Source organism: Lycorma delicatula, chromosome 9 (assembly GCF_047948215.1).
Source record: "Lycorma delicatula isolate Av1 chromosome 9, ASM4794821v1, whole genome shotgun sequence".
Classification (NCBI taxonomy): domain Eukaryota; kingdom Metazoa; phylum Arthropoda; class Insecta; order Hemiptera; family Fulgoridae; genus Lycorma; species Lycorma delicatula.
Genome location: NC_134463.1, coordinates 12,108,831 through 12,123,360, shown reverse-complemented (window position 1 = coordinate 12,123,360; position 14,530 = coordinate 12,108,831). Strand labels below are relative to the sequence as shown.

The following is a 14,530-nucleotide window of genomic DNA, read 5'->3' as shown; positions in this document are numbered from 1 at the left end:
TTAAAAACTTTGTACATAATATTTTAAAACAATATTTTGTTTGAAAGTTTCTTTCTAAGTAAGAGATAAAAACTCTGTGTTGGAGAAACTAAAAATATCAGATAACCCAGGTTGTTTTTTATAAAGAAATAAAAACAAGTATGAAAAATACCGATAGGATCCATTGGAAAAATTTCTTGATCATCAGGAATTTCAATAGGAGTGGTATCATCTACTTCTGGATCTAACCATTCTTGATCATCTTCTATGGTGATTTTTCCTTTAGAACGATATCTTACACCAAGTTTTGACATCTTTAATAACGTTATACAAATAGGATATTTTTTACTCCAAATCCTGTAAGAAAACAAAATTTAAATACAGATATGAAGTAATACTTTATGGTGATTATGGGGGCTAAACAGAAAATGAAACATATCTTAATTAGATTTGAAATATATATTATCTATTAATAATAAATAAATATCCAAACAGATATTAATCAATTATAAAAAGATCCATTTTCATTTTTTAGTATATTCTAACTATGTATTAAATAGTTTTTATATAATAATAATAATATTTTTATACCACCAGAAACAGTTCATAAAAAATAAGAAACTTATCTATTTGTCTGAAATACTTTCAGAGGCATTGGCTTTATTGTAAGGAGTCTTTTTTTATAAATACTTATTAAAATATATATTTTATATACATAGTCAAAAAATGTTATATATATTAAAAATGTCAGCATGTATATACTGCTGTCATAATTAAAAAATCCTATATTCACAATCGTAAAATGCAGAATAGCATTATCAAATCATTTAATCATTATCAGGTCCATTATCATTAATAATTTAATCAGGTCCACCAAATTTATCAATTTATTATCAAATTCAATTTGTTTATTTACTTCATTCTATATTTTTTAATTTAATATTATCCCAATACGCCAAATTTCCTTACTATTATTATTATTATTGTACATCTCTAAAATTTCTAACTTTTTTTATATCAAAATATTTTTATCAGTTTTTTTTTTATCAGGTGTTGTGTAAAATTTTAAAATTTAGTACTAATGTGTTTGTATATATTACAGTGTTCATTAAATTTCTTTATGAACAACCTGGTGGTTTTTCCTATATATATATATATATATATATATATATATATGTGTGTATGTGTGTGTGTGTGTGTGTGTGTGTGTGTGTGTGTGTGTGTGTGTGTGTGAGGTCTGTTCAGAAAAAGTCAACATTTTTAATTATGCATCAACAAAAATATTTAGTGGCATCCAGTTGGTAGCATTATGTTCCACATAACCTGCTCTGTAACCACATGTTCTTGGATTGTTGATATCTTGTTTAGTTTTTGTTATTGTTATTTGAGTGCAAAGTGTTTGTTGCATGAAACTGGAGAAAACTTTCACAGAAACGTTTCAACTTTTGAAACAAACTTACGAAGATGATGTTCTGGGTTGTACACAATGTTACAAAAGGTTTTCACAATTTAAAAGTGGTTGTCACTCAATTGAAGATGGCCCTTGACCAAGAAGGTTTTCGAATTCAACTGATGACACCTGCGTTAAGAAAATCAATGATCCGGTGTGTACAAATAGTCGCTTGACTGTCAGAGAATTTGCAGAAAGGTTTGCAGCTCAACTAGATCATGCCATGATATTTTGACTGAAAACCTGAACATGCATCGAATTGCAGCAAAGTTTATTTCTCGTTTGATGACTGAAAAGCAGAAAGAACATCGAGTAGACGTTTGTCAGCAGCTTCTTGAACAAGCCAATGATGATGAAACATTCATGCAAAGGACCATAACAGGAGATGAAAGGTGTGTTTACGGCTACGACCATTAAGACAAAAAGTTCAATCAACACAATGGATTGGCAAAGAATCCAAAGAATGCCCCAGAAAGCACATCAGTCTCAAACCAGTGTCAAAGTGATGTTCTCTGCTTTTTCCAATTTTAATGGAATTGTGCAACTTGAATTCTTGCCTTAAGGTGAAACAGTGAACCGTGCATACTACCAAGGTGTTTTACAATGGTTACATGAAAAAATCCATAAAAAGAGACCAGAATTGTGGCAAGACAATTCATGGTTCCTTCACAATAACAATGTGCGTGCCTACTCAGCTTTGTCAATTCGTCAGTTTTGTGCCAAAAATCAGATGACTGTCCTCCCTCAGCCTCCCTACTCGCCACACCTGGCTCCTTGCAATTTTTTTCTTATCTTCAAAATAAAAAGTCAGTGATGAAAGGATGTCATTTTGAGACTACTGATAACATTAAAGCAAATTCTTGATGGAAAATCCTGCTCGATAACAACAAATAAACCATCAATTATCAATATTAGCAAAAAACATAAAGGTAGCACAAAATTAGTTATAGGTGATCCAGTTTTTCTTTTTTGAATTTTTGGTTTTAAGAAAAAAACCGATGCCCTGGGATCGGATGGTTCTACCATATCCTCCAGAAAATGTGGTGTTGGAGAGAAAGATTTAGAAAAATGGGAAGTTACAGACTACATCCCAGAGGAGGTGGGTGTGTAGACACCCTTAACAGGGAGTTTATTTGGTGGCTTACCAGCAGTTGTATTTACTCCTGTCTGCAAAGGTAAAACTTTAGGGACAAGAATTTTGAGAGGGATTCCACTAGTGGTTGTTTCATTAGTTGTAACTACTGACTCATCTATGTTAACTCAGAAATAGTTACAATAAGTGAAGCAACCTGATCAGATAACACCTGAACAAGCTTCCTCAGCTCATTGCAGGATCCGCACTGCTGTCTGCATTTCTAATAGTTGTACTTGATGTCACAGCAGCAAAAGAGACATATGGTTTAACCAGGTTTTGAAAGCTAAGCATCTTTTTATATTCTCTTCAGGCGGCTGGGAAGGAAAGCTTTTGCTCAGTACAGATTTTTAGGATTGCTTTCTCTTCTTTGAAACTTAGACAATCTTGAGATCGAGCTGAATGTGTTCGTTCCCCCACAGTTTGCACATTTTTCTTCCTCTGACAGTGAGTGTCCTTGTGGCCTTCTTTTGCACATCTACCACATATTGTGGTGTTTGGACAAGAAATTGTGGTATGGCCATTCCTTTGACATTGGAAACACTGCCGTGAGTTAGGGATGAATGATTGTACTCAAACCAATAGGTATCCTACTTTAAATTTTCTGTGGTCATGTGGGAAGGTTGAAAGTTAAAATAAGAGAGGGAGTAGGTTCTTCCATCCCACTCTGACGTTTCGTTATTTTCTATAACACCTTAGAGATGAAGCTCTTTGACAATTTTATTTACATCCATCTCAAGAAGATCCTAGCAAAAAATTACTCCTTGGCTAGTATTCAAGGTTTTATGACATACTGCACTTATACTTATATTGTCCTTATTGGTTAGATATAAGAGTGATTGACTTAGCTCATTACTGAAAGTCTCTACTAATATTTATCCATCTCAGTTTTATTATGTTCTTGGGGGAACTGCTTGAACTTACTGGCTTACTTGCTTTAACCATTACTACCTTACTGATCAGGAAAGGTGAGACCTTAAAAAGGATCCACCTTCCTGATTATTCCGAAGAACAACAAAATTAATATTTTTATATTTTAGGTCTGATGCTTTATAGCTCTTCTGCAGGACTTTTATCCTCATCAGACAAAGCTGACCGAGGCCTTTTCACTACATAAAAAGTTATGGTTTTTTCAGATGGACTACCAACCATCATAGAATTAATTTATGGAAATTTTGGTCCCATGAGTACCAGTGATGTAACTGATCACTCCAGCAGAGAACACATACTGGAGCTAGAGCAAAATACAACTGGGTTTCCCCAGAGGACATCGTTCGAGATTCACTCCATAGAGCCATTCACCCATTGGTATGATAGTTTCCACGTTGGGTTACAGTTGTGTTTCATAAGGTGTCGCAATGCCACCAAGTGTATGTGGAAGACAAAATAGTATAGATTGTTGTTGTGTAAGGGTATATGTTATAATCTGTATAGTGTTCTTGGAGTAGTGTATGTGTATAGTGTAAAGTATTCTGGGTGTAGTGGGAAGAAAAGCTGCTGTGAGGCTAGGGCCATGAGGATGCCAACCCCCAAAGTCTTAAAGAATAAAACTCCCAGTTGGGATAAATAGATTATGCTACGTTAGGTTAAACTTTCAGCAAATTTGAATGGGTAGTGCTTTTTAATAACAAGCAAAGTAGTAGTGAGATGGAAAAACTGATACATCTTTCTCACATCATTAACATACTTTAGAAATGTATAAACTTAAAATTACTATAATGAGAAAGAAAAAAAATAATGAGCTAAACTTTTATTTTACTTTTATTAAAATCCAATCATATAAAGTTTCAAACTAGAGTATATCTTCTGAATGGGCAGTAACACTTTTAGGCAGTAACTGTTTCCTTCAGTTTTATATAGGATCCTTCTACAAATTATCGCCAAACTAACCCAATGAAAAACTCAAATGAGTTAAATTATTCTATTCATTAATAAATTTAAATTGAAGGGTTATAGTATAAATCTGGTAGTTCGAATTCTTCTATTAAGTAGCACAAAGATTCCATGAACCTTATCATACACATAGAAAATAGTCTTTAGTATGAAAAAAGTGGAAATGTATAAATACAGTAATAGGCTTTGTACTAGAGTAGAACTGTATGGGTAAAATAATAACAGTCAACAGTTAATATAAAATTTGCAGCAGAAAGTAAAGGAGGTAAAAATATCTTTTTAAATTATTCTTGCACCAACATGATTCAACTTTGATAAAATATTTTTATAAAAGTTTTTTTTTTTTTTTTTAATCAAACTAAAGATAATTTTTTAGTTATTTTCAGAAACTTGTTTCTCATTTGCAGGGGCTCAGGAAAATTACATTCTTGAAAGTCTAATTTCATATCATATAATACTATATTTTATTTATTATCATATATTTCATATCATAATAACGTAACCTGTATACCTTTTATGTGTAAGTCCAACAGGAAGAAGTTGTACTTTGCAACCAGCAATATCAAACAAACGCTGTCGATTAAATAATTTTTTATGATCTGGTTCATTCCAGTAAGCCCTTTTTGGAATTTTTGTACTTGGGTTTGATAATGTCAATAAAGAACCTACAAAACATAAAAAAACTGTTATATTGTATTATATATAAATAAAACATGATTATCAAATGAAGTCAATATACAAAAGCTTGGAAATGCTATTTAGGATGGTAGGTTATATTATTAGAAAGTAAAGAAATTGCCAAACTGATTGGTATTTGAACTCAAAACTTAATGAATAAAAGATGCTACTATTCCACTGCATGTATCATCAGTTGTATTTTTATAGATCTTTAAAATTAAACAATTATTCAGGATAAGACAAAATAAACATTTATTCATATCCACAAAATTGTTTAGGATAAATAAGCAAGAAAATAAAAATCAAAAAAAGTTAAAATTATAAAGATAAAAACACATACAAATATATAAGTAATAAATGTAGGAAGTATATTTTACTTTTTTTACATACTGATTCATAATTTTATTATAAGTTTCGTGAGTTACAGAAACCTGATGATTTTAAAAATAAATAAAAAACCAATACGTAATTTACCTAAGTATATTCTAATATGCAATTACAGTTCATATAATTCCATTTATTGGTGTAATATCATTTTTTAAAATAACATATCAGACAAATTAAATGTCCTCTGGAATTTTCTATATACTGTTATAATCTTGTCTCATACATTTGCAATGTTGCTTGCACCTTTTTTTCTGGGATTGCTCTGATTTCTTCTTGACTGGAGGCTTTGAGTTCACTAATGTTATTATTAGGTCTACTGATGAATACACTACACTTCAGGTATTCCACAGAAAATAATCGCATACTACAGGTCTGGAAAAAGATAGAAGCCATGCAAAATATTCTCCTTTGGAAGTAATGCGTCCTTAAAATAACTCTTAAACCAACTTTGACAGAGTGGGCTGTTGCTCAATCCTGCTGGAACCATATACATTCAAGTCAATTCCTGATAAAGCAGTCAAGAAAATCTTGTAACATAGTTGTGTAGTGCTCAGAATTGACTTTCACCATGCATCCTACCACTTATAAAAAATAAGGTCCTATGGTTAAAAAATCAGCCAGATCACACAGACATTACTAATGGACAGTGAAGAGGACACATAAACTGCTCAGGAATCATATCAGACCACTAACAAAAATGTTGTTTGTTCACTGTGCCTAACAAATGAAAATGCGCTTTGCTACTCATTAACAAGACCCATTTCATCAGTACACAAGTTAATAGAATTTGCACAAAATACCACTCAATTTGCTTTCTCATAGTCATCACCATCATTTTATATGGAAGAAAGTCCAAATCACTATTTTAAAAATACATTTCCACAATTAATGTACTGTGTACAACAGTCTACTGCTCCATAGTTAATGAAATCGTATCAGGTATACAAGATCACAACCATTTTGATTCCTGGCTATACATCAGGGTTGCCAACTTATTTTAAAATTGTCAGGTTCATACAACTCATCTGTACATACATTAGTACAATCAACACTATATTTAATATTTAAAGCAATAGAAAAATACTTTCACTTTCTTATTTATTAATATAAAAAACAAAAGCCTATATTTACAATACACTGTTCTAGTGTTTTTTTCTCATAATTTATATCAAACTGATAATAACATATAAAATGATAAAAATTTATATAAATGTTCTTACAATGTAAGTGCACACTAAGAAAGGACTTTTTGAAATTCCAAGTTTAAAGGGTTAAAATGGAGCAAAAATGAAATTTACTTTTTTTTTAATTTCTGGGTAACTAATGAAGATCTAGACTTGATTTCTGGTGTATGCGTAATCTTACTGTCAATATCTAAAAACTAATTTCTAGATTTTTTGAAATTCTGAGTAAAGGATTAAAACAGGTTTTGAAATTTTTCTAAATCTAGCTATTTTTTTAAATTTCTTGGTTATAAGTGAGATATCAACTTGATTTTGGGTGAGTGTAATGATAGGAATACTTAAAAACCAATTTTTAGATTTTTCGAAATTCGACCTTAAAAGAGATGAAAAAAGGTAAAAAAACTTTGAACAATGATTAAAAATTTAGCGCAAGTGGTTTCACTTGCCTGTTTTGTGGTTTCACATGGCCAGTTTATTAACCATAGTAGAAAATATAATGGTTGTTTTCAGATGACATCTTATGGTGCCAAGCAGATTGTTGAAGAAGGTTTTATGCCGACTTTTAAAGTGCAAGGCAAGGCAAGTGCAAGTGCAAGCAAGGTTTAGTTCAGATTTATTCATAACTTTTACATGCAATCCCAAATGGAAAGAAATTCAAGAAGCATTATTACCTGGGCAAAAGCATTATCGTCATCCATACATCATTGCAAGAGTTTTTAATCGTAAAATTAAAGAGTTAATGGACCTATTAGTAAAAGGAGAACTTTTTGGAAGTGTGAAATGCTTTATGAGTTCAATTGAATGGCAGAAACGAGGCCTGCCACATGTTCATATGTTACTCTGTTACAAAATAAAATTAGAGCAGATATGATAAATAAATTTGTGTGTGCTGAAATTCCAAATCCAGTTATGGATCTACTATTACATGAGATAGTGAAAACCAACATGATGCGTAAACCGTGTGGGCTTTTGAATAAAAATTCGCTTTGCATGAAAGACGGTGTCTGTACCAAACGTTATTTAGCAAAGCTACTTCAGGAAACTCAAAAAGGTGAAGATGGTTATCCAAAATATAGAAGACGATCAACAGATGACAGAGGTTTTAAAGTAAATATTAATTCAATGGATTTAGACAACAGATGGGTTGTCCCATACAACCCCATATTATTACGAAATTTTAACGCACACATCAATGTTGAAATAAACAGTTCAGTTAAATCTATAAAGTACATCAATAAGGGCAGATTTTTTTTTTTGGGAACCTGCAAGTAACTATGATGGTGAATGATGATTATGAGTGATAAGAACAGGAGTTCTATTACCTATTTCTGACATCATCTTTTAAACATAGCAACATAACAAGCAAAAGCATCACTCCAAAACATGGAGTATGTTTAACATTCAAGTATCATGTGGGTGAGGCCACAACGGGTAACCTGTTAGTATATATATATATATAGACATGGTCTTAATAAAAAATTTTTAATTAAACTTTTATTTTATTTTTAAATTTAATTTTAAATGTTTTAATTATGACGTCATATTTATATATTTGTAGTTATTTTATTTAATTGACTTCATATGTTTTTATATATGTGATTATAATTTTAATCTTTTAATTTTAATTTAAAAAAAAAAAAATTTGTTTGATATGCAATTTTATATAAATATATCTTATATACAACTGATGATGTGGGATCCCGTGAAAGTGCTTTTGGAATAAAAAAAATAAATAAAAAGAATAATGTAAGCGTCATTTCATTTACTTTGTAATTCTTTATTTGGGTTGTTTGTTTGTTTTTGATTATAAAAATACAAAACATTGGTACAGAGGAATATGGGTCTTTTATATATATATATATATATACTACAGGAGGGTGTATCACAAAGTTCTCCCAGGACTTTCATAATTAATTCTATTCATGAAAATAATAGAAAACATTCATATAAATATATGTCCTAAAATGCTTTGTCGATTTGTCGAGTTATGGCAAGAGAAAGATCTCAGTTACATTTCAGCTACCCCAATAAAGTAATGTTATATTGTAATTTTAGGACATTAATTAAGGGACAGGATTAGTGATTTCATACGGTTTTTGTTCTAAAAAATAAAATAAAATAGGTCCCAGAACCATATCTGCAGTAGTTTTTGATAAATCTGGGGTGAAAACCAATAAATTGAGGTAAAAAAAACCTGTTTTTTATGTTTGATATACAATAACTTTGTTAAATGGGTAATTAACACATAAAACTTTAAACAAAACTAGTAGAGAATTAAATTCATTACAAATTTAATTCTTAAGAAAATTAATAGAAAAATTTGAATTTTATTTAGAAACAGTGCATTACTATGTTTGTCAGAAAGTTGCAATAATTGCCACAGCCACTTGAAGATGTTCCTGTAGTACTGTGATGCAAAGTATACTTCCAGCATGATGGCGTGCCTCCCCACTTTTCTTATGTAATTTCCACTCACTTAAATCATCATTTCCGTGAGAAATGGGAAATGATGATTTCCATTTGGCTACAGTGAAGTAGCCGAAATCTGAGCAAACGTTTTCACCAGTCATAACTTGCAAATGAAGTATTTTTTTAGAAAAAATGTTTATATGAATTTTTTCCATTATTTTTATGAGTAGAATAGGTTATGAAAGCCCTGGGAGAACTTTATGTTACACCTGTATATATACATATATATATCTTTTTTTCTTTACTTAAAAACATATCTACTGTTCATAAATACTTAATCTATGAGAACTGCAGTGCTACAACTTATATAATTTTGTTTTAAGACATTATTCAGTAGATGTTCCAGCTTTTATTGAACCAGCAGGTTGGAAAGGAATTTAGTTGATTCAAATTTAAAAAAATTTAATAAGAGAATTATAAGATATTATGTTTTGTTTTAAATTTATTGAGCATGTTTCCTCATGTACATACCATAAACAGATGATTTTTAAAAATAAATTTATTTGTTAATAATAAATTATTATTATTATTATAAATTACAATGGTCAACATGATTTTTTGTCTCATGAGTATGAATAGATATACTTAATGCAGTTTTTTTATCCTGTTTTCAAATATGAATTCGGAATTTCTCCATCACCCACATTTTTTTGTTATTTTAATTTTTTTAAATATATTTTTGGTCCATTTGTTCATTGTCAAGTAAAAGCTCCTAGAGCATTGCAAATATGTTGGAACCAAATGAGCTAACTCAAAGGGTAGCGTTGCTACTGTTGTGCAGGTTCAGATGTACATATATGTACAAACATGATTTAGTATACCACACATTCATCAGAATGATGCCAGATGTGAGATAGTAGTGAATCAGTAAACACGTCAATGTGAATGCTATGTGCGTCTGAATTACTGTGTATTACATATTTACAACTTTATTTCTTTTAATTAGTCATCTCGGCCTTTTACTCGGAGGTCCTGGGTTTGAATCCTGGTCAGGCATGGCACTTTTCACACACGCTACAAAAGACTCGTCTCATCCTCTCGAAAAGAATTGCTTGACTGCGGACCCGGAGGTTAAACAGACAAAAAAAAAAAGTCTCAAATGTTTGCGTCCCATCTAAAAGGATGGAATCTTCTTCAAAAGAATACAAAGATATGTACCTATTGTAATCATCATTCTGAATTTAAAGACTATTTTTCTAAAAAAAATGGCTTAGTTTTGTAATGACATTTCTTCTCTTACGGAGACACTTCGTAATGAACATAACCCAACAGAATGGTGCTTGTTCATTGATTCCTCTAAAGTTAGTTTAAAAACAGTGCTTCTGCGTAATGGCAATAAATTCCCATCATTACATGTGGCTCACTGCTAGTATGAAAGAAACACATGAAAACTTTAAATTTATATTGGAAAAGATTCAATATGCTGTGTATGAATGGAATATTTGTGGTAATTTGAAGGCAATTGCACTTATTCTTGGTCTGTAGCTTGGTTACACAAAGTACTGATGTTTTTTGTGTGAATGGGATAGCAGGGACAGAAAAAAACCATTTCATTAGAAAAGAATGGCCTAAACACGAATCGCTCATTCCTGAACAGAAAAATGTGAAACATGACCCATTGTGTAATCTTAAAAATGTATATCTACCTCTGTTACATATGAAACTAGGATTAATGAAGAATTTCGTCAAGGCCATGGGCAAGACTCCTGATTTCATATACTTAAAACAGAAATTTCCTAAAATTAGTGATGCAAAAATTAAAGAAGGAATATTTGTAATTTCACAAATACGATCACTAAGCATGATGAAAAATTTGAGGAACTATTAAATCCACTGGAGAAAGCTTGGCAAGTGTTCAAAAATGTTACTCAAGAGTTTTTTGGGAAATCGAACGGTGAAAAATTACCATGTTACTGTCAACAATCTTAATAACCCTTATAAAAATTTGGGTTGTAACATGTCTTTAAAAGTACACTTCCTGCAGTCGCACCTGGATTTCTTCCTGAAAAATCTTGGCGCAGTAAGTGATGAGCTCGAGGAACACTTTCATCAGGAGATTTCAGCTATGGAAAAGAGGTATCAAGGCAAATGGAATCCTAATATCCTGACTGATTATTGTTGGACCATCAAGAAGGATGCTCCACAGGCGAAAATAATATTTCTTACTTTCTAGGTAAGTCAAATGTTTGAATATTGTGTAGTTAAGAATGCAGATATTAATAAAATATTATAAATTATAAATGCCTGTCTCTTGGAAACCTTGCGTGATGGGGAAAAATCGATATCATATTTGAATTCAGGAGAAAAATACTAACAGAATCACATATTTTTCATCCTGAGACAAAACAAAATTATTTTTTGTTCCCCAGTGTTATAATGTGTTATAATTATTATAGATTATTATTATCATAATATTCATTTCAAGTAAATTAATTTTCATAAATAAAGTTGGATACGGTTATAATATTAATTTATTCACTTTGCACCCAGCTAAATCATTTTCTTTTTATTTAATGGTATGAAGAGATGAATTTCTATAATATTTAAAAATATATGACAACTGAGTAGATTCAATCTGAGTCTTTTGGATGAAATATATCATTTTTCCCATCTGCTACAGTAATGAAATGGTATAAAGTACAAAAGTATATCTCAGCAGTTTTGCTAAAATAACTCAGCCTATTGAAGTATAAATTAGACTTTAAGCATGAATTACATATATAACGTATATATTTAGACATATAAGTAACATATAATAATTAACCCTTCATCTTTTGCAGAAAAAAATATAGATTTGAATCATACTGAATTTAGTAATTAAAATCTTTTCAAACACTTACAAAGATGATCAAAATTGTAGTCAAACAATATAAATAAAATATTAAAATAATTTATTTAAATTTTCTTATTACATAAAATAATATTAATGACTAAATTGATAAACCTAATTATTATTTAACTAGTAACAAGGAAAGATAAACAGAGAAATCATTTCTAAATATAATTTCTAAATTTTTTAATTAAAAAAAAAAATAAGTAATTTCCTTGTCAACAGTTTTATAACAAAGTAGAATAAAAATATAATGAAACCAAAATCCATTTTGAATAAAAAAAATCTGATGTGGACACCACATGGCTTCCTTACGCCTATTAAATTACATATACACATTTTTTGCTGCACTTCATTTAAACTTATTTCATTTGAAAGTGAGATACGATCCTCCAATTCTTTAACAAAGTTGACAGTTACACAATTACATTGTGGTGGACACCACATTGCATCACATTAATTTGTGGTGTCTGTATCAACATTTTATATTAGTTTATATATTAATTTTGTTTCATGTCGCTCAAGTAGTTACGTGGTGTATGTGAGAACATGTCGGATCCATAACCATGCACCCATCAGTTCGAATCCGAACTTCATATACATATATCTTTTTTAATTTTTTTTTTTTTTTTTTAATTTAAATATATTGATTTATTAATTACACTGCCCAACAATGAAAATGCTTCTGGCTCAAAATTAGCTTATTCTTATGTATTTTTATCTGCTGAATTAAAAAATCACCATAAAAATGACTGATTAGCTCTTGCTTTGCAGATACAAAGACACGTCATTTTTTACCCGATCTACATTTTTAGTTCAGGGACAACTTTTTTTGGAGTTGTCACACCTGTTAAATGAAAAAAACTCAAGTTCTCTAGCCGTTTATAGGTTATGAACACATTATTACTGTTGCTGTAATTGTGAGTTTCATATTGTTTGTGTTGTAATTAGTGCAGAATTTCTAGTTTTCGAGTGCTTTTAAAATAAAAAATTTATTAAATCAAAATGCCTTGAAAATGTGCAAATTTAGTGAATAATCTTTGTTACATTTGTGGTGAAATAACATTTTCATCACAGAAATGCAATCTGATGCCTTTTGTGAAGACTGTCTATCAGGATTATTTTGGTATGAAGGTAGGGAAGCAGGATAAGTCATGGGCTCCACATATATGTTCCAACTCTTGTTCAGTTATACAATAAGAATGGCTGAAAAATAAAAAAAATATCTATGGCTTTTGCTGTATCTATGGTTTGGCTGGAGCCTACAAACCATACAGATAACTGCTATTTCTCCTTGATTCCATCTATAAAGGCAGAATTCTCAATGAAGAAAAGAGGAACAGTTTAATACCCTAATCTTCCACCTGCTATTTGACTTATTCCACATTCATGTAGTTTACTAGTTCCTACTCCAACCCAAAATGATGAGCGTGAAGTAGAAAATGAAGACAGTGCGGAAGAAAACCCCAACAATCCTTCCACATCCCATAAGTCTGATTTTGACGAAAAAGATAATAAACCGCACAGACTGAGATAAGAGGAATCGAGTGATCTCATTCGAGACCTTGATTTGTCGAAGGAGAAGGCAGAACTTTTAGGGTCAACTACAGTAAGACTACAGTGAATCTTCTCCAACGTGATGTCAGGGTCTCACAATACAGACATCGTTATAGGGATCTGCTATCTTTTCTTTTATTTTTTTTTGAGAAGAAAAACAATCTTGTTGTTTGCTATGACGTTAATGGCTTGATGAAATGTTTGAATCTGAATTATGACCCAACTGACTGAAGGCTATTCATAGACTCCTCCAATCTTAGTTTTGAGAGCTGTATTATTTCACACGGTAACCGTCTTCTTTCTATTCCTGTTGGTCATGCAGTTTACATGAAGAAGACCTAGAAAACACAGCAATCCTCCTAGACTCAATCAAATATGCTGAACACATGTGGAAAATCTGTGGCAATCTAAAAGTCATTGCTGTACTCTTAGGAATGTAACTGCGTTACACTAAATACTGCTGATTTTTATGTACATGGGACAGTAGGAATAGGATTTTATATTATGCAGATACAACATTATATTACGAGACTGGCCTGCAAGAAATCATATCTCAAGTGAGAAAATTGTTGTTGTCGAGCCTCTCGTGGACCCTAAAGATGTTCTTCTTCCACCCCTTCATATAAAGCTGGGTTTGATGAAAAATTTTGTTAAAATTATGAACCGAGAAGGACAGACCTTTAAGTACTTAAGACAATTTTCCTACATTAAGTGATGCAAAAGTTAAGAAAGGTATTTTTTTGGGCCACAAATTTGACAACTTGTAAAGGATCCTACATTTGACTGAATTTTGGAGGGGAAAGAAAAGGAAGCTTGGGAAGCCTTAAAGGGAGTCATTTACGGATTTTTAGGTAACAAAAGAGATGAAAACTACAGTAAGTTGGTGTCAGAACTTCTCCAAAAATACTATCAACTCAGGTGCAACATGTCCCTTAAAATCCATTTTCTCCACTCACACCTGGACTTTTTCC

The 14,530-nt window shown here is 31.0% G+C and overlaps 1 protein-coding gene across 5 annotated transcripts in view; it reads right to left on the bottom strand.

Annotated features, from left to right (window-relative positions):
- LOC142330127 (testis-expressed protein 2-like) overlaps positions 1 to 14,530 on the bottom strand; it is a 115,296-nt gene that overhangs the window by 28,016 nt on the left and 72,750 nt on the right. For all 5 annotated transcript variants that reach the window (XM_075375211.1, XM_075375210.1, XM_075375213.1 and 2 more), the window contains 2 exons: positions 4,966 to 5,119; positions 152 to 336 (listed from right to left, as the gene is read on the bottom strand). In XM_075375211.1, coding sequence (XP_075231326.1) covers positions 152 to 336; positions 4,966 to 5,119 — 339 coding nt within the window. The remainder of the gene's footprint in view (positions 1 to 151; positions 337 to 4,965; positions 5,120 to 14,530) is intronic.